Raw genomic sequence first — 25,441 nt, forward strand, 5'->3', positions numbered from 1 at the left:
TTTGCTGCTGCATCACACTGTTGACTCATATTCAGTCTGTGATCTATTAGTATACCCAAGTCTTTTTCACATGTGCTGTCACTTAGCCCTATTCCTCCCATTCTATATATGCTTTTTTCATTTTTATTGCCCAGATGTAGTACTTTGCATTTCTCCCTGTTAAAAACCATTCTGTTAGTTGCTGCCCACTTCTCCAGTTTATTTAAATCTTTTTGAATCCTCTCTCTCTCTTCTCTAGTATTAGCTATCCCTCCTAGCTTTGTGTCATCAGCAAATTTAATCAGTTTACCCTCAATTCCTTCATCTAAATCGTTGATAAAGATGTTGAACAATACAGGGCCCAGGACAGAGCCCTGTGGTACCCCACTTGAGACATTCTTCCAACTGGATGTCCAGCCATTTACGACCACTCTTTGGGTCCGATCACTAAGCCAGTTATGAATCCACCTAACAGTTGCCTTGTCCATTCCATACTTAGTCATTTTTTCAATAAGGATTGTATGAGAGACTTTGTCAAATGCTTTGCTGAAGTCAAGATATACTATATCTACAGCATTTCCTTGATCCACCCAATCAGTGATACCGTCATAGAAGGAAATTAAGTTAGTCTGACATGACTTATTAGTTACAAACCCATGCTGACTCTGTTTAATCACTTCATTCTTATCCAGGTATTGACATACATGTTGTTTAATAATTTGTTCAAAGATCTTTCCTGGTATAGAAGTCAGACTCACCGGCCTATAGTTGCCTGGGTCCACCTTCTTCCCCTTTTTGAAGATAGGAACAACATTTGCTCTTCTCCAGTCTTCTGGCACTTCTCCTGTTCTCCAAGAATTTTCAAAGATTATGGAGAGGGGTTCAAAAATTTCTTCTGCTATCTCCTTCAGTACTCTGGGGTGTAATTCATCTGGACCTGGAGACTTGAATTCATTTAGGTTAGCTAAGTGTTTCCTCACTATCTTTCTGTTTATAGATATCCTGGATTCTTCTATTCCCTTAATAGGACAGTGAATAACAGTTGATGTTGCATTTCCTTTCTGAGAGAAAACAGATGCAAAATAGGAATTTAAAAGTTCAGCCTTCTCAACATCCTGTCTTACCATTTCATCATTTTCATCCTGTAAAAATCCTATAGCATCTTTGACTTTTCTTTTACTTTTGACATATCCCCAAAATCCTTTATTATTGCTTTTGACATCTCTTGCAAGCCTCAGTTCATTTTCAGCTTTAGCTAATCTGATTTGTGCCCTGCAGGTTCTGCAGACAGCATTATATTCTTCTTTAGATATGCCTCCCTCTTTCCATTTTATAAACATTTTTTTCTTCCTTTTTAGCATGTGCTTAAGTTCTGTGTTCATCCATCCTGGTTTCCTTAAATGCTTCCTATTCTTCCCTCTTTTCGGAATTGTTAACAACTGTGCTTTGAGAATTTCATTTTTCAAGATTTCCCATCCTTCCTGGACATTTTTGTCTTTAAGGATATCCAGCCATTGGATCCCTCCAATTCTCTTTCTGAATCCCTTAAAATCTGCCTTTCTGAAATCTAACCTTGACGTCTGAGTCTTCACAGGTCTTCCACCTCTAGTAATCCAAAATTCTAAAATAGCATGGTCGCTACCTCCTAGGGTCCCAGCCACTTTTACCTCCTCAACCATTTCCTCCCTGTTTATAAGGATTAGATCCAAGGTAGCAGTTCCCCTTGTTTTCTCCCTTACCTTTTGGAAGATAAAGTTGTCAGCAAGAGAGGATAAGAATTTCCTTGACCTGTTAGTTTTGCCTGAGAGAGATTCCCAACAAATGTCTGGATAGTTGAAATCTCCCATGACAACTATGTCATATTTTTTGGAGAACTTGGCCATCTGATGCATAAAGAGTTCATCTATATCTTCGGCTTGCACAGGCGGCCTGTAGTAAATGCCTACAATGGTGTCCTTTCCATTGTTCTGTCCTTGTATTCTTACCCAAACAGTTTCCACAGAACTCCCAGTCTCTGAAGCTTCAATCTCTGTGCAGATATACGCGTTTCGAACATACAATGCGACACCCCCTCCTCGTTTATCAAGTCTATTTCTTGCAAATAAGTTGTATCCTTCTAGTCTTGTATTCCAATCATGTGTATTGTCCCACCAAGTTTCAGTGATTCCAATTACATCATATTTCTGTTCCTGTGTTAGTAGTTCCAATTCTCCTTGTTTGTTGCCCATGCTTTGTGCATTAGTATAGAAACATTTTAGTTTGTGATTGGTTTCTCTTTCTCCATTATTTTTATTAATTAGATTCTTTCGTCTTTGTTCTTCCTTTCCACTTCTAATAGCAGAGTTCTCAATAGCATTTGTCAGGTGTATGGCTTTTTCTGGTCTTTTGCTTCCCTTCCCATGTTGTTCTAGTTTAAAGCTCTCCTTACAAGTGTAGCAAGGCGACTTCCAAATACATGCTTTCCAGTCTTCGTAAGGTGCACCCCATCTCTAGCAAGTAGTCCATCGTATAAGTAGTTCACTCCGTGATCCAGAAATCCAAATCGTTGCTGACGGCACCATCGACGTAGCCAGTTGTTCACCTGCAGAATCTTATTCCACCTCCTTGTTCCATGGCCATCCACTGGGAGGATGGAAGAGAAGACCACCTGCGCTCCCAGTTCTTTCACTTTCTTGCCTAAGTCTTCAAAGTCTCTGCAGATGATTTCCAGGTCGTTTCTTGCGGTGTCATTTGTCCCCACATGTAGTAGCAGGAATGGGTAGTCATCTGTAGGTCTGAAGAGTCCTGATATCCTGTCAGACACATCTTTAATTTTTGCACCTGGAAGACAGCACATTTCTCTTGTAGTTATATCCGGTCTGCAGATAGCGGCCTCTGTTCCTCTCAGCAGGGAATCCCCCATGACCACCACTCTCCGTTTCTTCTTCACAACATTTTTCTTTCTCCATCCAGGAGGACTCTGAGGGCGTACAAGGTTGCTGTTTGTTGGCAAAGTCTTATCCTGATGTATTTCTTCATCGTTTTCCTGCGTGAGAGCCTGGTACTGGTTCCTGAGCAGTATGGGTGCTGACTGCCTCCTGATCCTCCTGCTTCTCTGGGTCACATGTCTCCATTCCTCTGTTTCTTCAGGTGCACTTCGAATTTCTTCTCTTTCTGTAACATGAAGAGATAATTCTGCTCTGTCCAAGAACTCTTCACCTTCCTTAATGATCTTCAACGTAGCTAACCTCTCTTCGAGATTTTGCAACTTTTCCTCCAACAGGGACACAAGCTTGCATTTGTGGCATGTGAAGTTTGGCTTTTCCACTGGTAAATCTGTGAACATGTAGCAAGAAATGCAGCTCACCAAATGGCTCCTGGCCTCTTCCATCTTGAGATTTCTTAAAAACGATGAAAGATGAGCCAAATTTCCAATTTCCTCTTTTCAGCTGCAACGGCCAAAACCCAGTGATCGTTGAGCTCGCGGAGACTCTTCACTTATCCCAGAAGGCACTGGGAATATGCAAATGATCTCCTCAAGACTCTTCCCCTGGTTTTCCGATTTCCTATTTTCAGCTGCAACGGCCAAAACCCAGTGATCGTTGAGCTCGCGCAGACTCTTCACTTATCCCAGAAGGCACTGGGAATATGCAAATGATCTCCTCAAGACTCTTCCCCTGGTTTTCCGATTTCCTCTTTTCAGCTGCAACGGCCAAAACCCAGTGATCGTTGAGCTCGCGGAGACTCTTCACTTATCCCAGAAGGCACTGGGAATATGCAAATGATCCCCTCAAGACTCTTCCCCTGGTAATGTTACAAACTACACATCTAAATGAACTCATCATGATCACAATGACACCACGGGTGTATCACAGACTTTTATACCACTGGCAGTGAAGAAAAAAAAATTACATTTTTAATCACAAGACCTTTTAGCCCTAAATTTTACATTTTTACCAGGAAAAATTGGTAAAAATGGCACCAAAATTTGTCCCACAATTTCTGCTCAATGTACAAATGTCCCATATGTGGCGGTACAGTACTGCTGAGCCATAAGGAGAGATTCAGGAGGGACGGAGCACTATTTGTCTCCTGGAGTGCAGATTTCCCTTGAATAGTTTGCAGACTCCTTATACAGAGGAAATCTGCTATGGTAGTGCCGATACATTGCAGTGCCCAGTATATTATTCCCAGCCCGTGCTTCTGGAGACATGCATCCATAAATTAGGTGGGATCTCATCACTACAGAAATGCTAAACAAGTTAAACACACTGTGGGGTGAAGAGCCAAAGCGTTTTTCCAGCGTTTTTCCAGAGCCTTTGTACTACCAGTAAAGTGAAAGCCCCCTATATTTCCGTTAACAGATGACAGACCTGAGTGGGGACTTGATTTTTTTGTGGATTGAGTTGAAGCTTTTATTGGGAACATTTTACATAATATTTGGGATCACATTTATCTGGCGCTCTACACTGAGCACTTTGTGGTTTCCATCTAAATCTTCGAGTGACGTGACTCGGATGAAACCCCCAAGGGATTCATGATAATGAGGCAGCAGAGTTACTCTAGACTCCATCTGGCCTCTGTTCAGCGGTGTCCTTTTCAGAATTGCACAAAACTATGGACGATGGCGCTTTTATGCAAACCTAATAAGACAGATACCTCAATCTGCCTTATTTTAGGGAATCTTTCATCACGTATTTCAAAGATTTAAATGGAAACTCCGATGTAAGCAATCAGTGCAGGATAAATGTGAGCCAAGCCTTACTGCGATATTTGGGAGGCAGAATGAACAAATCAACAGCAGGTGAAGAACTGATTTTTTACGTCATTCCTCGCACAGTATAAGTGATTAGTCAACTTTATTCTTCAGAGGTGGTGCAGTTACAGTGATACCAGATTTATATAGTTTATGTTTGGCAGCTGTCACATACTAAGGCTTTTTATTGTTTTTGACAGCTGTAAACTTTCCATACCTCTGTGATAATCATGTGAGGGCTTTGTTTTTGCGGAATGAGGTGACGTATTTATTGGTACCATTTTCAAGCACATGACATTTTTTGATCGCTTTCTATTCTGATTTTTGGGAAGCAAAATGAACAAAAATAGGGATTTTTGTATACTCACCGTAAAATTCTTTTCTCCGAGCCAATCATTGGGGGACACAGACAGTGGGTGTTATGCTGCTGGCCACTAGGAGGACACTAAGTAAACCAGAAAAAAAAAGTTAGCTCCTCCCCTGCAGTATACACCCTCTCGCTGGCTGAGATTTCTCCAGTTCAGTGAAAAAAGCAGTAGGAGCATAAACCGTCAACAATAACCATAACTATGGCAAAACCTAAGAATGCTACATTGAGCATATAGGCTAAACAGGGTGGGTGCTGTGTCCCCCAATGATTGGCTCGGAGAAAAGGATTTTACAGTGAGTACACAAAAATTCCTATTTCTCCTACGCCTCATTGGGGGACACAGACAGTGGGATGTCCTAAAGCAGTCCCTGGGTGGGGAGCATACATCTGCTAATACCCCATGTACCACTGAGTCATCACTGAGGTACTGCCGATTGCAGGCTGCGTCTGCCGAGAGCTGCATCCGCAGAGGCCTGATGAATTAGGCAATGTTTGTAAAGATATGCAGGCTGGACCAAGTCGCAGCCTTGCGGACAGGCCTGAGAATTAATTTGGTAATGTTTTGTAAAAGTATGCAGACTGGACCAAGTCGCAGCCTTGCAGACCTGCTCTGCCGAGGCCTGATGCCGAATGGCCCAAGAGGCGCCCACTGACCGGGTAGAGTGTGCCTTAATCCCCGCTGGGACAGGCACGTTCCTGACGGTAGGATTCCTGAATCGCTAAGCGAATCCACCTGGCAAGCATTGCTTTTGACGCGGCTAGACCCATCCTATGCCCCTCTGGAAGCATGAACAGGGCATCTGACGAGTGGAAGGGAGCCGTCCGCGAGATGTACCGTCTCAACTCCCTAACCACATCCAGAGTGTGGAGGGCCTTCTCAATGCGATGGACTGGCGCCGGACAAAAGGAAGGCAAAACAATTTTCTCGTTGAAATGGAAAGAGGAGACGACCTTGGGCAGGAAGGACGGGGACGTCCTGAGAACTACCTTGTCCTGATGAAAATTCAGGAAGGAGAACAGCAGGACAGGGATGCCAATTCTGAAACTCATCTGATTGACGTAATTGCCACTAGAAAGACCACCTTCCAAGAGAGAACAGTAAGTTACACTTCCTGCAGCGGTTCTAAAGGAGCCTCCTGTAAGGCCCCGAGAACCAAGTTATGGTCCAATGATTCCAATGGCCTTCTATAAGGAGGCGCCACATGGGAAACTCCCTGAATGAACATCTTGACCTGAAGTTTGGTGGCAATTTTGCGTTGGAAAAGCACTGACAAGGCCAAAATTTGGCCCTTCAGCGAGCTAAGCGCGAGGCCTGAGTTTAATCCAGATTGAAGGAATTCCAATATGACTTGAATGGAAAACACCAGAGGTGATCGACCATGATCCGTGCACCACGAAAAGAAGGTTTTCCAGGTGCGGTGATAGATGCGCATGGACACAGGCTTCCTAGCACTAATCATGGTGGAAATCACGTCGTGAGAGAACCCAGACTGTGCTAAAATCCAGGATTCAACGGCCACGCCGTCAAAGACAGTGCCCCAGAGTTCTGGTGGTAAATCGGGCCCTGCGAGAGTAGCTCCATGCGATCTGGAAGTCGCCAGGGAACGTCAGCGACTAGTTGTATTAGTTCTGCATACCATGCTCGGCACGGCCAATCTGGCACGACTAGGATCACTGGTACTCCATCCACTCTGATCTTCTTGATGACCCTCGGAAGCAAGGGAAGAGGGGGGGAGAAGATGTACAGGAGCAGGAACCGTCGCCTTGGCAGAACTAGGGCGTCCGCTCCGATGGCGCATGGATTTCGCGATCAGGCAATGAACCGAGCAACCTTGTTGTTTCGTCTTGAGGCCATGAGATCCACATCCGGAGTCCCCCAACGATGACAAATCTGCTGAAAGACTTCCGGATGAAGAGACCACTTTCCCGAGGCAATGCCTTGGCGACTGAGAAAATATGCCGCCCAATTTTCTACGCCCGGAATCTGGATTGCTGAGATGGGTGAATGGTTGGTCTCGGGCCCAATGGAGGATGTGACTCACTTGGTGCATGGCCATCCTGCTCCGGGTACCTCCCTGGAGGCTGATATACACTACAGCCGTGACGTTATCGGATTGGATCCTGATGGGGTGACCTGTGAGGAGATGGGCTCCGTAGAGCTAATCTGATCGCTCGTATCTCCAAAATGTTGATGGGGAGACGTGACTCTCGGGTTGACCAACGACCGTGTGCCGTGTGGTGATGAAAGACCGCACCCCAGCCGAGAAGACTTGCGTCGGTGGTTACTACCAACCATCTTACTAGGAGAAAAGACCTCCCTTGATTCAGGGAGGACCTCAGTGTCCACCACCTGAGGGCATGCCTGAACCGCAGGGACAGAAGGATCCGACGGTCCAGGGAGAACAGGTTCTTGTCCCAAGCTAACAGCAACGCATGTTGTAAGGGACGGAGGTGGAACTGTGCAAATGGAACTGCTTCCATCGCTGCCACCATCTTTCCGAGAACTCTCATGCTGAAACGAATGGAGAGAGAAACCGGTTGGGAAAGAGTCCATTCTGCCTGTTGTAAGGCTTGGGTCTTTTCTGGAGGGAGAATGACCAACCCGCGGGAAGTGTCCAAGATCATTCCTAAAAAGGAAATCTGCTGGGCCGGTTTTGGGAAAGACTTTTCAAAGTTTATCTTCCACCCCAGGCGAGAAAGTGTATTTACTGCTATATCCACGGATTCCTCACAGGCTGGAAGGGACGGACCCTTGATGAGCAGGTCGTCCAGATACGGCAACACCACTACTCCCTGAGAGTGGAGAATGGCCATGACAGCCGCCATGACCTTGGTAAAGACCCTGGGGGCGGTGGCGAGTCCGAAGGGCAAGGCAACGAGCTAGAAGTGTTCCTCGTGAATTGCAAAACGCAGGAACTGCTGGTGGGACAGGCAGATCGGAATGTGAAGGTAAGCGTCCTTGATGTCGATGGATGCTAGGAACTCTCCTTTTTCCATGGAAGCGACAACTGATCGGAGAGATTCCATTCAGAATCACCGTACCTTGACAAACTGATTTAACAGTTTGAGATCCAGAAGGGGGTCGCATCGTCCAGTCCTTTTTTGGAACCACAAAAAGGTTTGAATAAAATCCCCTGAACCTCTCGTGATAAGGGACCGGAATGATGACTCCGTCCCTTAGCAGAGCCTGAACAGCCCGAAGGAAGGCTCTTGTTTTTTTTTCTTGGGGGGAGAGGAAAAATTCTATCTCGTAACCGGAGGACACCAGCTCCCTGACCCACTTGTGGATGACCGCGAGCCAGGTGTGGCTGAAGGTAAGTAGGCGACCGCCAACTTTGTCGGTGTCCGCCGGAAACCGCAACAAGTCATTGGGTAGATCTATGAAATCTGGCTCCCCTAGATCCAGAAGCCCTAGGCTTGGGTTTCAAAGGGCGGTTAGGTCTGTATGAGACCTGGGAGCCTCTGTCTTCGTGCGGGAACCTTTGGAAGAGCAGAAGGCTAGCACTCAACTCTTGTGGATATGATGGTGCTAGTGAACGGAGCCAGTGGTCCTATAAATAGTAGAATATATAATCACTGCACTCATAGGGGTTGAAGAGGTTTTCTTCAAGTGAATTGTTTATTATTAGGAGAAATTACATGCAAAAATTAACGTTTCGGCCAGTTAATGGCCTTGATCACAATGCCGCCTTTGAAAATATCTCCCTAGTTTACAATACATGCGATCAATGGAGACGGTTGATGTAGAAATAGACAGAAAATTCCACAATAGGGGGAATGGTGTATAGGGGTCAAAAGGTGACGCCACACTGGTTGTATGTGATTTTTGAATGAGGCAATTCTTAAAATGATAAGGTTGTGCATGCAAACTAAATTGTGTCAATGAAACAGCTGGATAGCGCTGTAGTAGAAGCAGACATCAGTGGCTGTTATGGGGGTGCTGGCATGTATTAAGCCAGGTTCAGATAATCGGTCACTGCTGTAATATAGGATCCAATGGTGGTAGCACAGATATAGGTGCAGGTACTGCTCTATCACAGAAGCGTTATGGGGCGACGTAGCTAGCTGCAGAAGCTGGCGTTGGTGGACGAGTGGGAGACGCTGGCACATTAAGTCATTAAGTGTCTAAGCGTGGGAGAGCGCGGGGACCGACCAGATGCGAAAGAGAAGGTAGAGGAGGACCAACCGGAACAGCTGCGAAAAGATCGAAAACGCGTCGGCTGTTGGTTGCGAAACGGCCGAACAGCCTTTTGTTGAGCAAGGAATTTACTTTTTCCCCTGGTAGTATCAGAAATGAGCTGGTCCAGTTTGCCTCCAAAAAGACGACCCATTTGAAAGGGTAGAGAAGTCAGCGACATTTTAGATGTGGCATCCGCCCACCAGCTGTGGAGCCATAGGGCTCTTCTAATGGAGATCGCATTAGCGGCAGTTTGAGCCGCGCATCAAAAGAAGCGTCTACTACAAAGTCCACTGCGTGAATTATCTGCCTGGCGACAGTGGTTGCCTCCGGAGGAAGATTGGTGCCCTGGAGTAAGTAATCAAGTCTTCTGCCCAAGCGGCCATTGCCTTAGTGACCCAAATTGCAGCGAAAGATGGAAAAAGCGCTGCTCCTGAAGCTTCAAAAACTGAACGGGCAAGGTAGTCAATTTGACGATCGGAGGGGTTTCTGACTGAGGAACCCTCAGAAACAGATAGGAGTGTTTTAGAAGCAAGACGCGATACAGGAGGGTCCACCGGAGGGGACTGCAACCAATCCTTCATTAGGTCTGGATCAAAAGGGTATTTAGCCTCAGTAGACTTTGGCCCTGTGAACCGCTTATGTGGCCGATTCCTATGATTCTGGACAATTTCCTTAAACACCGGATGGCTGGTAAATAACCTGCGCACACGTTTGGTTTTCTTAAATGAGATATTCCTGTTCCGGAACACGCTATTTTCCTCATCCAACTTTAGAATTCTGTTCACTGATTCTATAAGAGAATCAAGCGACTTGACCAGTTGGGGGATTCTGAGGGGTTGACGTGTCAGATTCGAATTCAGAGTTGTGCTCGCTGTGAACCTCAGGAGAGGGAGAGCAAGACACAGGAGTCGCCGATGCTGAGGCGCGAACGTGACTAGGGGACGCGTCATAGGTCCGCTTTCTAGAGACCTGACCATCCCAGTCTTAGAGAGTCCTCCCGGAGGGAGAATATAGCCTGGGTCAGTGACTCCAACGACCGTGACAGGGACGCAGCGCAGTCAGGGGTACTAAACGCAGGAGGCCCGTCAGCAGCAGCAGCGAGGGGCGATGGAGCGCAGGCTGGGTAGCAGTCTGTGCATAACGGATTTGTTTGTGCACTGGGTAAGGCAGACTTGCAAGTGGTACACACGGTAAAAAACGCAGTGTGCTTCTTAGCTGCCCATTTAGCCTCCTTAGATTGAGACAGCGCTCCTGAAAGGGTTAACGGCAGTCTGTCTACAGCTGCAGGGAATGTGCCGGGAAGGAGTTAAGCTTTAATCTGAGGGCAGATGCAGCTTACCCACGGTCCTGTCCTGTGGTGTGTGTCCCGGGAGGAAAGCGGTGGCCCTGTGGTTTCACCCGGTATCCGGCTGTCCAGAGCAGGCATAGCGCTCCTGAAAGTGTTAACGGCAGCTGAGGTAAAAGACATGGTCCCCGAGATTAGAATTGCACGTCTTGTAAGGAATGAGAGGCGCCAAAAGGAGGGGGCGGTGACGTTAGCGCGGGCGGCGCTATTCAAATTGCGGCCTAGTAGGCTGGAAAAGCCGGGGACTAAATTTTTGGCCTACCTGCTGTAGATGCCATGGGCGGCGCTAGCGAGGGTGGCGCCATTCAAATTGCGGCTTAGTAGGCCGGAAAAGCTGGGGGCTAAATTTCTGGCCTCCCCGCGGTAAGCTCCGGGCAGGGGGGGGGCCGCCACCGGGCATCAGTGCAACGCCGCAGACGCCAAGTCAGCACTTCTCCCGGGGACAAGGACTCGACCCCATACCTCCACTCCTGTGCTCAGGCAGGTCGCGCTGTCCGGGGTTTTGCAGCTGCAGGTGTCTCATCCTCCAGGCGATGTAGCAGAGCTGGTGGAGGTCTTAAAGGGGTACTGCTCAATCGATCCACCCTGTGTCAGGGGGATGGAGAGCTCTGGGGCTGATTCAGGGCATCCGAAAAGAACTGCTCAAGACTTGTCCATGCACTCCTGTGCTTCGTCCTGTTGCACTTGCCCTTGTATCCGTAGAGTACCGACCGTAAGGGAACTATCAGAGGAATCGGCCCCATTCGTCGCAGGAAAGTGTACGGAGAGGTATACTCTGCGTGCTTGCTTGTTGATGGTTCGTGGGAGAGCGGGTCGTAGAAAGGAACCGTCGCCCCCTTCACTCCGTTAATTTAAAAATAAAAATTTACAGAGAATTCAAAAATAAAACGGTGGGGTCTGAAACCAGACCCAAGTGCCTCTTATAGACACTAAGCAAGAACTGGAGAAATCTCAGCTAGCGAGAGGGTGTATACTGCAGGGGAGGAGCTAACTTTTTTTCTGGTTTACTTAGTGTCCTCCTAGTGGCCAGCAGCATAACACCCACTGTCTGTGTCCCCCAATGAGGCATAGGAGAAAACGGCAGTTCATGAACTTTTTTTTTTTTTAGGACACGGAGTGTAAGGTAAAATTGATAAGGCAGCTTAATTCTTCGAGTCAAATGTGGTATCGCTGTAATTTTTTACGTTTTGGCGCTTTTACAGAATAAAAACTATTTCATAGGAAAAATAAATGTTTTTGCATTGCTTTACGCAGAGATCTAAAACTTATTGCTCGGCTGATATAGCTGTACGGCTTTTTTTTTTTGGCGGGACAAGGTGACGTTTTCAGCGGTATCACTTTTATTTGCATTTGTAATCGCATTTTATTCCACTTTTTGTTCGGTGGTATGATGGAAAAGCATCACTTTTTGCCCAGTTTTTAAATTTAATTTTTTACTGTGTTCACTTATTAGGTCAAGTAGTGAGACTGTTATAGGTTGGGTCATTCCAGAAAAGGCAATACCGAACGTGTACTTTTGTTAAATTGGTTTATGAGAAAAAAAAAAAAAAAAAATGTATGGGTACAATATTTTTATTATGTATATTTTAACAATTGGGAGGTAAGAGAATTTCTAAAACAATCCACAGGAAGGAGATTGAACAAAAGAAAATCCTCTACACTGCATGCTCGAACGCCAGAAGCCTGACAAACAAGATGGAAGAACTAGAAGCAGAAATATCTACAAGTAACTATGACATAGTGGAAATAACCGAGACATGGTTAGATGAAAGCTATGACTGGGCAGTTAACTTACAGGGTTACAGTCTGTTTAGAAAGTATCGTAAAATTCGGAGAGGAGGAGGGGTTTGTCTTTATGTAAAGTCTTGTCTAAAGTCCACTTGGGTCGAAATACATGGAGAGAAAAAAAAGTAAACATGTTACAAACCCCCAATTATAACAGATATCATGGAAAGTATACTACTATGGCCGGGATCACACTACCGTGTGTGATGCGAGAAACTCGCACTAGCCTCTCGCATCAACACCTGGCGCTGCGGCTGCACAGAAATACATGCAGCCGCAGCTACGGTCCTAAGTGCCGGCGGCAGCGCCAGGTGTTGATGCAAGAGACTCGTGCGAGTTTCTTGCATCACACACGGTAATGTGATCCGAGCGCAAGGCAGATAGATAAATCTGCAACCTATAATGAGGTCTTTGTTATGGGGGACTTTAACTACCCGGATATTAACTGGGAAACCGAGACCTGAAAAATAGGGATTTTTGTGTACTCACCGTAAAATCCTTTTCTCCGAGGCAATCATTGGGGGACACAGAGACAGTGGGTGTTATGCTGCTTGCCACTAGGAGGACACTAAGTAAATACAGAAAAAAGTTAACTCCTCCCCTGCAGTATACACCATCTCGCTGGCTGGGAATTCCCCAGTTCGGTGAAAAAAGCAGTAGGAGTATTAAACGAATGACAATCATAACTGTCAAAACCTAAAAATGCTACAGTGAGCCAATAGGCCAAACAGGGTGGGTGCGGTGTCCCCCAATGATTGGCTCGGAGAAAAAGGATTTTACAGTGAATACACAAAAATCCCCATTTCTCCTACGCCTCATTGGGGGACACAGACTGTGGGACGTCCTAAAGCAGTCCCTGGGTGGGGAGCATATTTCTGCTAATACCCCATGTACCCCTGAGTTAACACCGTGGTACTGCTAATTGCAGGCTGCGTCTGCCGAGAGCTGCATCCACAGAAGCCTGAGAATGAATTAGGCAATGTTTGTAAAGGTAGGCAAACTGGACCAAGTCGCAGCCTCGCGGAGAGGCCTGAGAATGAATTTCGTAATTTCTTGTAAAAAGTATGCAGACTGGACAAAGTCGCAACCTTGCAGACCTTGTCTGCCGAGGCCTGGGCGAAGAGGCGCCCACTGACCGGGTAGAGTGCGCCTTAATCCCAGCTGGGACAGGCGCGTTCCTGACACGGTAGGATTGCTGAATCGCCAAGCGAATCTACCTTGTTAGCGTTGCTTATGACGCGACTAGACCTTTCCTATGCCCCTCTGGGAGCATGAACAGGGCATCTGACTTGTGGAAGGGAACCATCCGCGAGGTGTACCGTCTCAGCACCCTATCCACATCTAGGGTGTGGAGGGCCTTCTCGATGCGATGGACTGGCGCCAGAACAAAAGGAAGGCAAAACAAATTCCTCGTTGAGATGGAAAGAGGAGAGGACCTTGGGCAGGAAGGACGGGGACATCCTGAAAATTACCTTTTCCTGATGAAAATGCAGAAAAGGAGAATGGCAGGACAGGACTGAATTTCGAAACTCGCCTGATGGACGTAGTTGCCACTAGAAAGACCACCTTCCAAGAGAGGACGGTCAGTGGCACGTCCTGCAGCTTGTCTGAAAAAGAAGGCCCCATGAGTGGCCTTGTATAAGGAGACGCCACATGGAAAACTCTTTGAATGAACGTCTTAACTTGAAGCCTGGTGGCAAATTGGGAAAGCACTGACAAGGCCGAAATTTTGCCCTTGAGCGAGCAAAGCACGAGGTCTGATCTAAATACAGATTGAAGGGATTTCAATATGGCTAGAATGGAAAACACCAGGAGGTGATTGACCATGAACCTTGCCCACAAAAAATAAGTTTGTCCAGGTGCGGTGACCACAGGCTTCCTAGCACCAATCATGGTGGAGATCACGACGTGAGAGAACCCAGCCTGAGTTAAAAACCAGGATTCAATGGCCATGCCGTCAAAGTCCGGGCCTCGGAGCTCTGGTGGTAAATTGGCCCCTGCGAGAGTTGGTTCATACGATCTGAAAGTTGCTAGGGGACGTCGGTGACCAGTTGTATTAGTTCTGCATACCATACTCGGCGCGGCCAATCTGGCGCGACTAGGATCACTGGTACTCCCTCCCCTCTGATCTCCTTGATGACCCTCGAAAGCAAGAGAAGAGGGGGGGAGATGTACAGGAGCCAGAAAGTGCCATGGCAGAACTAGAGCGTCCGCTCCGATGGCGCATGGTTCGCACGATCGGGGAAACGAACCGAGGAACCTTGTTGTTCAGTCTTGAGGCCATGAGATCTACATCCGGGGTCCCTCAACGAAGACAAATCTGCTGAAAGATTTCCAGATGAAGAGATCACTTCACCGAGGCAATGCCTTGGTGACTGAGAAAATCTACCTCCCAATTTTCCAAGCCCGGGATGTGGATTGCTGAGATGGGCGAATGGCTGGTCTCGGTCCCATAGAAGATGTAACTCACTTCATGCATGGCCATCCTGTCCCGGGTTCCTCCCTGGTGGTTGATGACCTGATGGGGTGAGGTGGAAACTCCGTAGAGCTAATGTGATTGTTCGTGTCACCAAATGTTAATGGGGAGACGTGACTCTCGGGTTGACCAATGACCCTGTGCCGACGAGAGACCGCACCCCAGCTGAGGAGACTTGCGACGGTGGTTACTACCAACCATCTTGGTGGTAAAGACCTCTGTTATGAGTTCATTTTCTCCTTCACCTCTGATGTCTGATGAACTCCCTCTGCTGGTGAAAGAAGGTAGTGAAATTTATCTGGATGGGAAGAACCTGTCATCTGAACAGGTGGAGTGTGATTGGACATCCGGAATTTGAGTGAATATAAGGCAGCCGACGCCCTGCAGGGTTGCTGGTGATCCTTTCTGCTCTGAGCTCTGGCATCCAGTTTAATTCCTGTCTACTAAAAGCTAAGTTTTTGCTCGTCCCTGGTTGGGACGGGCTGAACTCCATTTTTGTCTCTGATCAGTTGATCTCTTTGCTCGGTCTTCAGAATATACCTGAGTGCTGATATAGTGATTTTGAAGTCTAGTGACTTCAGGGCCTTTTCTATCAGACGTGTTGGACATTATTTTTGGCAGGGTTTTTTGCGGATTGCAGCCAGCATCTTTTCTGTCCTTTCCTATCTAGTTAGTTGGGTCCCATCGTTTGCTCAGCCTGTCTTTCTGTCTGTGTTTTCATCTGTTTTTCACCGACAATACATGTTGGGGGCTGTCTATTGCTTTGGGGTCTGCTCTGGGGCAGTTTGGATTTCCCCTTTCTTTCTTTGGGCTTGTTTGGCTCTCCGGCTGTGTCGAGGGGTCCAGGGCAGCGTAGGAACCCCCCACAGCTACTGTTAGTTGTGATGAATAGGATCAGGGGTCTGCAATCCGCTAGCTACCAACCTCTCCAGTTTTCTGGACTTACCTTGTGTTTTTGTTTTTTCCTCCTCCGGTGACTCATTCATAACAGACCTCCCTTGATTCAGGGAGGACCTCAGTACCCACCACCTGAGGGCTTGCCTGTCCTGCAGGGACAGAGGAATCCGACGATCCGGGGAGAACAAATTCACGTTCCAGGCTAACAGCAACGCATGTTGTAAAGGACGGAGGTGGAATGGTGGAAAACGGAACTGCTTCCATCTCTGTCACCATCCTTCCGAAAACTCCCATGGTGAAACGGATTGATGCAAGGCTTGGGTCTCTCCTGAGGGAGGGTGATGAACTTGCGGGAAGTGCGAGACGGTCCTGGGAAAGACCTTTCACAGTCTTCCACCTTAGGCGAGAAAGTATCTATTGTTATCCACAGATTCCTCACGGGCTGGAAGGGACGGACCCTTGATGAGCAGGCGTCCAGATACGGTAACACTACCACTCTTGGAGAGTGAAGAATGGCCATGACAGCCGCCATGACCTTGGTAAAAACCCTGGGAGCGGTGGCGAGTCCGAAGGACAAGCCAAGAACTGGAAGAGTTTCTCGTGAGTTGCAAAACGCAGGAACTCCTGAAGGGATGGGCATATCGGAACGTGAAGGTAAGCGTCCTTGATGTCTGTGGATGCTAGGAACTCTCCCCTTTCCCATAGAAGCGACAACTGATGAGAGAGCTTCCATTCAGAAACACTACTTTGAGAAACTGATCTAATAATTTGAGATCCAGAATGGGTCGCATCGTCCCGTCCTCTTTTGGAACCACAAAAAAACGTCCGAATAAAAAAATCCTAAACCTTTCGTGAAGGGGGACCGGAATGATGACTCCGTCCTTTAGCAGAGCCTGAACAGCCCGAAGGAAGACTCTTGTCTTTCTCTTGGGGGAAAAGGAAAGTAAAACCCCCGGAGTTGAAGTGGGAGAAGAAATTCTATATTGTATCCGAAGAACACCAGCCTCCTGACCCAATCGCCGTCATTGGGTAGATCTATGAGATCTGGCTCCCCCAGATCCAGAATCCCTAGGCCTGGGTTTCCAAGAACGGTTAGGTGCGTATGATGCAAGAAGATCGAAAACATGTCGTCTGTTGGTTGCGAAACAGCCGAACAGCCCCTTTTAATGAGGAAGGAATTTACTTTCTCCCCCCTGGTAAAATCAGAAATGAGCAGGTCTAGTCTCTCTTCAAAGGACGACCCTTTTGAAAGGGGGGGAGAAGTTAACGATCTTTTCGATGTGGCATGCGCCCACCAGCCGCGGAGCCCTGGGGCTCTTCTAATGGAGATCACATTAGCGGCAGATTGAGCCGCGCAATTGGCAGTATCAAAAGAAGAGTCTACTACAAAGACCGCTGCGTGAATCATCTGGCTGGCGACAGTGGTTGCCTGCGGAGAAGATTGGTGCCCTGGAATGAAATTATCAGGACTTCTGCCCAAGCGGCCATTGCTTTGGTGACCTAAACTGCCACGAAGGATGGAGAAAGTGCCTCTCCTGAAGCTTCCTATTATTGAACGGCAGGTAGTCAATTTTGACGATCGGAGGGGTTTCTGACTGAGGCACCCTCAGAAAACAGATAGGAGCCTTGTAGAAGCAAGACGCGGTACAGGAAGGTTCACCGGAGGGAACTGTAATCAATCCTTCAATAGGTCTGGAGTATTTAGCCAGAGAATACTTTTTCCCAGTGAGCTACTTATGTGGCCAATCCCTATGTTACTGGACGCTGGTAAATAACAGCACACACGCTTGTTCCATAGATGAGACGGAGTGTTGGAGCGGGAATAATTTCCTCGTCCAACTACAGAATCCTGTTGACTGATTCTATAAGAGAATCAAGCGACTCTTGATCAGTTGGGGGATTCTGAGGGGCTGACGCATCAGATACGAATTCAGAGGCATACTCGCTGTGAACCTCAGGAGAGGCGAGCGAGACACAGGAGTCGCTGATGCTGAAGCGCGAACGTGACTAGGGAACACGGCATGTGTCTGCTTTTTCAGAGACCTGACCATCCCTTGGACGAGTATGGCTCCTGACTTAAATAGTCCTCCCGGTGGGAGAATAGCCTGGGTCAGAGACTCCACCGACCATGACAGGGCGCAGCCCTCCTCCCCTGCACTCAGGGGTACCAGGCGCAGGAAGCCAGTCAGCAGTCGCTGCGAGGGGCGTTGAGCGCAGGTCGGGGTGCAGTTTGGGCACAGGCCGTGCGGTCCGTGCATAACGGATTAGATTGTGCACTGGGTAGGGCAGACTTGCAAGTGGTACACACGGTTAAAAACGCGGTGTATTTCTTAACAGCCCGTTTAGTCTCGTTCGAGAGATGCATAGCGCTCCAGAAAGGGTTAACGGCAGAGACTGGCTGCAGCTGCAGAGAATGTGCCGGGAAGTGGTTAAGCTTTAATCTGAGGGAAGAGGCAGCTTACCCTCGGTCCTGTGTTATGTCCCCCAGGAGGAAAAACGGTGGCCCTGTGGCGTCGCCCGGTATTCGGCTGCTCCTGCAAGGGTTAACTGCAGCAGAGGTAACAGACATAATGGCCCCAGAGATTAAAATTGCGCATCTCGTTAGGAGCGGGAGGCACCAAGAGGAGGGGGGCGGTGGCAATAGCGCAGGTGGCGCTATTCAAATTGCGGCCTAGTAGGCTGGAAAAGCAGGGCGCTCAATTTTTGGCCTACCCGCGGTAGGCGCCGGGGGCGGGGCGGCGCTAGTAGACGGCGCTATTGAAATTGAGGCCTAGCAGGCCAGGGAAAGCCGGGGACTAAATTTCTGGGGCCATCTGAAAATGCTGAGCGCGTGGGGGGGCGCGATGGGGCGCTGCCGCTGCCGCTAAGTCAGCGCTTCACCCGGGGGCAGGACCCGACCCCATACCTCAACTCCAGTGCCTAAGTCAGCGCCGAAGTCCATTCTTCTTATCCTCCTGGGCTGATGTAGCAGAGCTGGAGGTGTTCTTGAATGGGGGGATGCTCGATCGGTCCTCCCTCTGGGTAGGGGGACGGAGAGCTCTGGGGCTGATTCAGGGCATCCGAAAAAGTGCTGTTCAGGTCCTTCTCCACGCACTCCTGTGCGATCTTGTTGTGCTTGCCCTTGTATCCGTTCGACCATCATGGGAACCATCGTCAGAGGAATCAGCCCCGTTTGTCGCAGGAAAGGTACATGAAGGGTTACTCCACGTGCTTGCCTGTTGGTTCGGGGGAGAGCGGGCCGTAGAAAGGATCCGTCGCCCCCTTCACTCCGTTAATTAACAAATAAAAATTTACAGAAAATTCAAAAATAAAATAAAAACGGTGGGGTCTGAAACCAGACCCAAGTGCCTCCTACAGACACTAAGCAAGAACTGGGGAGTTCCTAGCCAGCGAGAGGGTGTATACTGCAGGGGAGGAGTTAACTTTTTTCTGTATTTACTTAGTGTCCTCCTAGTGGCAAGCAGCATAACACCCACGGTCTCTGTGTCCCCCAATGAGGCGTAGGAGAAACCCATAAAGGCAACCGGTTTCTGCTAATAACCAAGAAAAATTATTTTCCACAATTGGTGCAGAATCCAACCAGTGCAGCAGCACTTTTAGACCTAATACTATCTCATAGACCTGACCGAATAAAAAATCTGCAGGTTGTTGGGCATCTAGGAAATAGCGGCCACAATATTGTACAGTTTCACTTGTCTTTCGCTAGGGGGACATGTCAGGGAGTCACAAAAACACTGAACTTTAGGAGGGCAAAGTTTGACCAGCTTAGAGATGCCCTTAATCTGGTTGACTGGGACAATGTCCTCAGAAATAAGAACACAGAAAATATATGGGAAATGTTTAAGAACATCCTAAATAGACACTGCAAGCGGTTTATACCTTGTGGGAATAGGACAATAGGAAAAACCCAATGTGGCTAAACAATGAAGTAACAGGGGCAATTAGCAGTAAAAAGAAAGCATTTAGGCTACGTTCACACGTCGCGTTTTTTTCGCGGCGGTTTTAAACGCGCGATTTTGCCGCAAAAAATAATCATACCATGCAATCCTATGGGATTCCACAATGCTGCGGTTTTTTTCCGCTGCGGAATCGATTCGTGGTAAAAAACGCAGCATGCTCATTAATTTAGCGGAATCATGGCGATCCTGCACCCATAGGATTGCATTGTTCCGCTTACTTCCAGCATGTGGATGTGCCCACCATGCGAAAAGTAAGCAGAACATTTTCGAATGGTACCCACGATCCGGAGGAGGGGAGAATGTCCTCCGGGCTCTGGGTACCATATCCCTGTAAAAAATAGGATTAAAATAAAAAAATATTGTTATTCTCACCTTCCGGCATCCCGCGCAGCCTTCCCGCCTCTCTCCACGCTTCCGGTCCCAGTAATCCTTTGCGAGAATGACAGCGATGACGTCGAGATCTTGCGGGAGCGCGACGTCTCACGGTCATTCGCGATGACGTCGCGGGAGGGCGACGTCTCATGGTCATTCGCGCAAAGGATTACTGGGACTGGGAGCGTGGAGAGAGGCGGGAAGGCTGCGCGGGACGCCGGAAGGCGATAATTTTTATTTTATTATTTTTTACATTTTATCTTTTACTACTGATGCTGCATAGGCATTTCTTTAAGCGATGCTCCAGAAATGAACCAATATATAAGCACCCCACCAAAGACCAAAAGATCATAAGATTCTCTTGCATTCACAAGAGGAAATAGGTATACAACCTGGTAACTGACGGTCTAATGCAGGTGAATGAAAAAGGCATAATAGCCATGAAAAGGATAATCCCAGTTACAATAGCTCAAAAAGAGGCTTATAATAAAGGCTTATATATTGGTTCATTGTATATAGATAATTGTTAGCCTTATCTCATATTACTATAGGTTTTCACCATGGAGCCTACACTCATGGCACGCCACATGCGGCCATATAACTTGGTATTATTGCTATAATGGCATATTTGTAATCAATGTCAGGACTTAGCATTGACACATGGTTTGCATACATGAATATCACTTTTTTTTTTGCACTATGTGCTGATTTCCACATGTGCCTTATGTATTAGGTAGCCCAATTATCATTGTTATTGATGGTGGGATTTTCCACAGATTTGATTCATACTAGGGGGTGTAGTTTGATTGCTATGTATCCATATTTTTAATTGGTTTTAATGTTTGTTCATGTTTGCGGTGCAATAAAGGTTTTTCTATTTTACATTGTGGTTGTGTATACCATTATTGGTCTCTGCTTTTCTCACATGTTTGTATGGAGACTAGGTTTTGCACCCCGTTTGCATATTTTTTACTTCATTGATTGATAGGTGTGCGCCCACTATTCTATTATCAATATATTAAACACCTTCTCCACGGTATTCACGGTGGAAAATGAAATGCTAGGTGAAATGCCGAGAGACAAAGAAAACCCTAAATTAAGGGTCACCAATCTAACCCAAGAAGAGGTGCGAAACCAGCTAAATAAGATAATAATAGATAAATCTCTGGGTCCGGATGGCATACACCCACGAGTACTAGGAGAACTAAGTAATGTAATAGACAAACCATTATTCCTTATATTTAGGGACTCTATAGCGACGGGGTCTGTGCCACAGGACTGGCGCATAGCAAATGTGGTACCAACATTCAAAAAGGGCTCTAAAAGTGAACATGGAAATTATAGGCCAGTAAGTCTAACCTCTATTGTTGGTAAAACATTTGAAGGGTTTCTGAGGGATGTTATTCTGGATTATCTCAATGAGAATAACTGTTTAACGCCATATCAGCATGGGTTTATGAGGAGTCGCTCCTGTCAAACCAATCTAATCAGTTTTTATGAAGAGGTAAGCTATAGACTGGACCAAGGTGAGTCATTGGACATGGTGTATCTTGATTTTTCCAAAACGTTTGATACCGAGCCACACAAGAGGTTGGTACACAAAATGCGAATGCTGGGTCTGGGGGAAAATGTGTGTAAATGGGTAAGTAACTGGCTTAGTGATAGAAAGCAGAGGGTGGTTATAAATGGTATATTCTCTAACTGGGTCGCTGTGACCAGTGGGGTACCGCAGGGGTCGGTTTTGGGACCTATTCTCTTCAACATATTTATTATGATCTGGTAGAAGGTTTACAAAGTAAAAAAAAGTTTTCATTTCAATCTTTATATCCTTTCACCACTTAGTAATGCTGTACAAAATAATAAAAATGAACTATCACAGTGATCAAAAGTCTGTAACCAATGGGAAAATTCCTTGTTTGCCAGATCCCGGCCGATATCGCCATTTTTTTAATGAAGTAGAGGCAGAGGGTCGAGGACGGAGCAGGAGCGCCCAGGAGTTGGCGAGGTACCGTGAGGGGCGTAATTTCTTTTCCCTCTGACATTTTGTATCATGTTAGAAAAGAAATTACTTTTATAGTGGACAATTTTTTTTGCGCGATAGCCGTTAATCATTGAACAGCAGCGATCACAATTGGGAACTGGAAAAAATTAGACCCCGAAGATTTTTGGACTCTGGGGAGCGCTATACACTTATTCCTGATTGTAGTTTTAAAACAACGATTACGGAACAAGGCCCTTTAGCTACAGTCGTTTTAATGCATATTAGTGGTCGTTAAGGGGTTAAAACATGACATACCAACAAGAAACGCCTTCAAAAACGAATGTAAAAACGCAATTAACTTTATTCGCTTAATAGTTGCAGAAAATCTACTACATCAAAAATGCACCAAATACTCAAAAGCACGTAGTCGAATTTAAATTACCAATTTTATTAGTTTCTAGTACTTTACAAGTACAAAAGAAGTGTGCATTTTTATGATAAGATTTTTGGCAATGCATTTTTTCTACAAGTGCAGTATCTATAGAAACCACATTACCAAATAAGCAATACAAAACAGTTTCAATTAGTGGAAAAATTGTATGCAATTACCGCACTTAATGTACACACAGAACAATGGTTTCACAATAAAAACATTCAGGGAAAATGTTAAATTGGTGTTCCCATGCCAGACATCTCGGCGTAACCAGGAATATGCCATACACATCTTATCGTAGTGATCTCCAGAACTTGCCCACAATTAATTTCTGAATAGAATGAGGGCGATCGATCATGTGCTGTCAATACTCCATTCATGGCAATGCAAGACAGGGCTTCATTCTCAAGATATCAGACCTGCATCTATCACATTATTGAATCTTGCGTATATTGCATTAATATCAGATTAAAATACCCCTGTAACTGCACAATGACATGATCTTACCAAAATGAGCCTTCACATCATACATGTGCAAACTTATTTTGTTTGATGGCCATGTTCAAAATAATCTGATTGGATCAGTGCCATGAGCAGGCCCATTTACATTGACTGATAATTGGGAACAGGCATTCTTAAGCCTAAAAATCATTTCATTTGACAGCATGTGGCTCTGTGTAAATAGGACATGCTGCCAAGAACAATGATATTCTATGTGCACAGAATGATCGTACTAACAATCGTTCTGTGTGCATGGACGTGTGGCCAGTAGTGATGAAGGAATATGCTCAGATAACGTCTTATCCGAGCATCTGGAGTGGATGTGCTCATATATTATGTTCTTGTCCCTGCGGCTGCATGATTTGTGGCTGTTAGACTCAATATGTGGGGATTGCCTGTTTGTTAGGGAATCCCCACAATAAACCAGGAGAAAAAAAAAAAACAATAATAAGAAGATTTAAAGATCTTCTGTATTCAGGAGCCACTCTTGGCTTCTGCTTCCAAGTACAGATGAAATGCTGGGGGTGTGAATAAGGACTAAGTGCACATCCATCTAAAACTGCATAACTCAATTGGAGGGAAAAGAATTAGAATTTTACATATAGTTTTAGCTTAAAAGCGAGAAATAAATGTATCTTTCTTACTGTGTTGTGGCCAAAAAACTCGCAGTAGCAGCAGTCACAGAATTTGCCGTCTCTCTGGTTTGTGGAGGAAGAAGTGCATGAGCTGCGCTCTGAACCACTGTCGTCGTCTTCACCAAGCCCCTCGTCCGCTTCACAGGGTTGTGTGTCCAAGCAGTCTGACACATTAGAAAATTTGTGTCCTCTGCATGTTGTGTCCCTAAAACATTAGGAATAAAATCTTCTGTGAAACAAAATAGTTGCTTTTCTCCCCATTCAGCTCAGGCCATGTTCACATTTGTGCTTTGGTCGCCATTTAGAGTGAAAAACAGGATTTTTGGGTTGCTTACCGTAAAATCTGTTTCTCGGAGCCTTCATTGGGGGACACAGAGACCATGGGTGTATGCTGCTACCACTCGGAGGCTGACACTATGCACAAAAAAAGGTTAGCTCCTCCTCCGCAGTGTACACCCCACCGACCGGCAGGGAATTCCTCAGTTAGTGAGAAAGCAGTAGGAGAAGTAGCAGAATAGATTGAAAACAGAACAAACTCAACTGTAACCAAATCAACCAAAGTAAGAACAGGAGTTGTAGAACATGGGAGGGTGCTGTGTCCTCCAATGAAGGCTCCAAGAAACAGATTTTACGGTAAGCAACCCAAAAATCCTGTTTTCTTGTTCACCTTATTGGGGGACACAGAGACCATGGGACGTCCCAAAGCAGTCCCTGGGGTGGGAAACAAACTTCCATCAGGCCAGCGGACTCACCACCGCAGCCTGCAGAATCCTTCTACCTAGGCTGGCGTCCGCCGAAGCGTAGGTGTGGACCTTGTAGAATTTCAAAAACATGTGAACCGAAGACCAGGTTGCAGCTTTGCAAAGCTGCAGCGCGGAGGCTCTGTGGCGTACCGCCCAGGAAGCACCCACTGCCCGGGTAGAGTGCGCTCTGATCCCCGGAGGGGCCACTCGATGCTTAACCCGGTAAGCCTCCAAAATTGCCGATCTGATCCAGCGAGCAACAGTAGCTTTGGAAGCCGGGTGACCTTTCCGCGCCCCATCTGGAATGACGAAAAGAGTCTGTCTTTCGCAAGGAAGTCGTCCTAGACAGATAGACTCTCATTGCCCTGACCAGATCCAGCTTGTTCAGGGACCGCTCCCGAGGGTGAGTTGGACTCGGACAGAAGGACGGCAGAACAATATCCTCATTGAGGTGAAAGGAGGACACGACCTTCGGAAGAAAAGAGGGCGGAGGCCGCAGAACTACCTTGTCCTGGTGAAGTACCAAGAAAGGGGAGCGGCAAGAAAGAGCCGCCAATTCTGACACACGCCGGATGGAAGTGATGGCCACCAGAAAAGCTACCTTCCAAGAAAGGAGAGAAAGGGAAACATCCCTGAGAGGTTCAAAAGGAGAACCTTGCAGAACCTCAAGAACCAGATTAAGATCCCATGGATCCACGGGCGCTCGATACGGAGGAGCCGTGTGAGCCACGCCCTGAAGAAAGGTTTTGACCTGAAGGCGGGAGGCCAACGTCTTCTGAAACAAAATGGACAGCGCCGAAACTTGACCCTTCAAGGAACTGAGAGCAAGCCCCGCATCCAGCCCTGCCTGAAGAAACGCCAGAACGGAAGGGAGCGAAAAGCACATGGGCGCGATGTTATTGGCCTCACACCAAGTGAAATAGGCCTTCCAAGTCTGGTAGTAAATTTTGGAAGATGATGGCTTCCTGTCTCGGATCATGGTATGAATTACTCGACCGGAGAATCCTGCTCGTTTCAAAACCTCGGTCTCAACAGCCACGCCATTAAATT

General features: G+C 46.8%; 1 protein-coding gene across 1 annotated transcript in view; it reads right to left on the reverse strand.

Moving 5' to 3' along the window:
- Window positions 1-25,441, reverse strand: part of FAM193B (family with sequence similarity 193 member B) — a 96,544-nt gene that overhangs the window by 35,149 nt on the left and 35,954 nt on the right. The window contains exon 6 of the mRNA XM_073568428.1: window positions 23,658-23,853. Coding sequence (XP_073424529.1) covers window positions 23,658-23,853 — 196 coding nt within the window. The remainder of the gene's footprint in view (window positions 1-23,657; window positions 23,854-25,441) is intronic.

The sequence above is a fragment of the Dendrobates tinctorius genome, unplaced genomic scaffold (genome assembly GCF_039654945.1).
Source record: "Dendrobates tinctorius isolate UK_male_01 unplaced genomic scaffold, ASM3965494v1 ptg000001l, whole genome shotgun sequence".
NCBI lineage: Eukaryota > Metazoa > Chordata > Amphibia > Anura > Dendrobatidae > Dendrobates > Dendrobates tinctorius.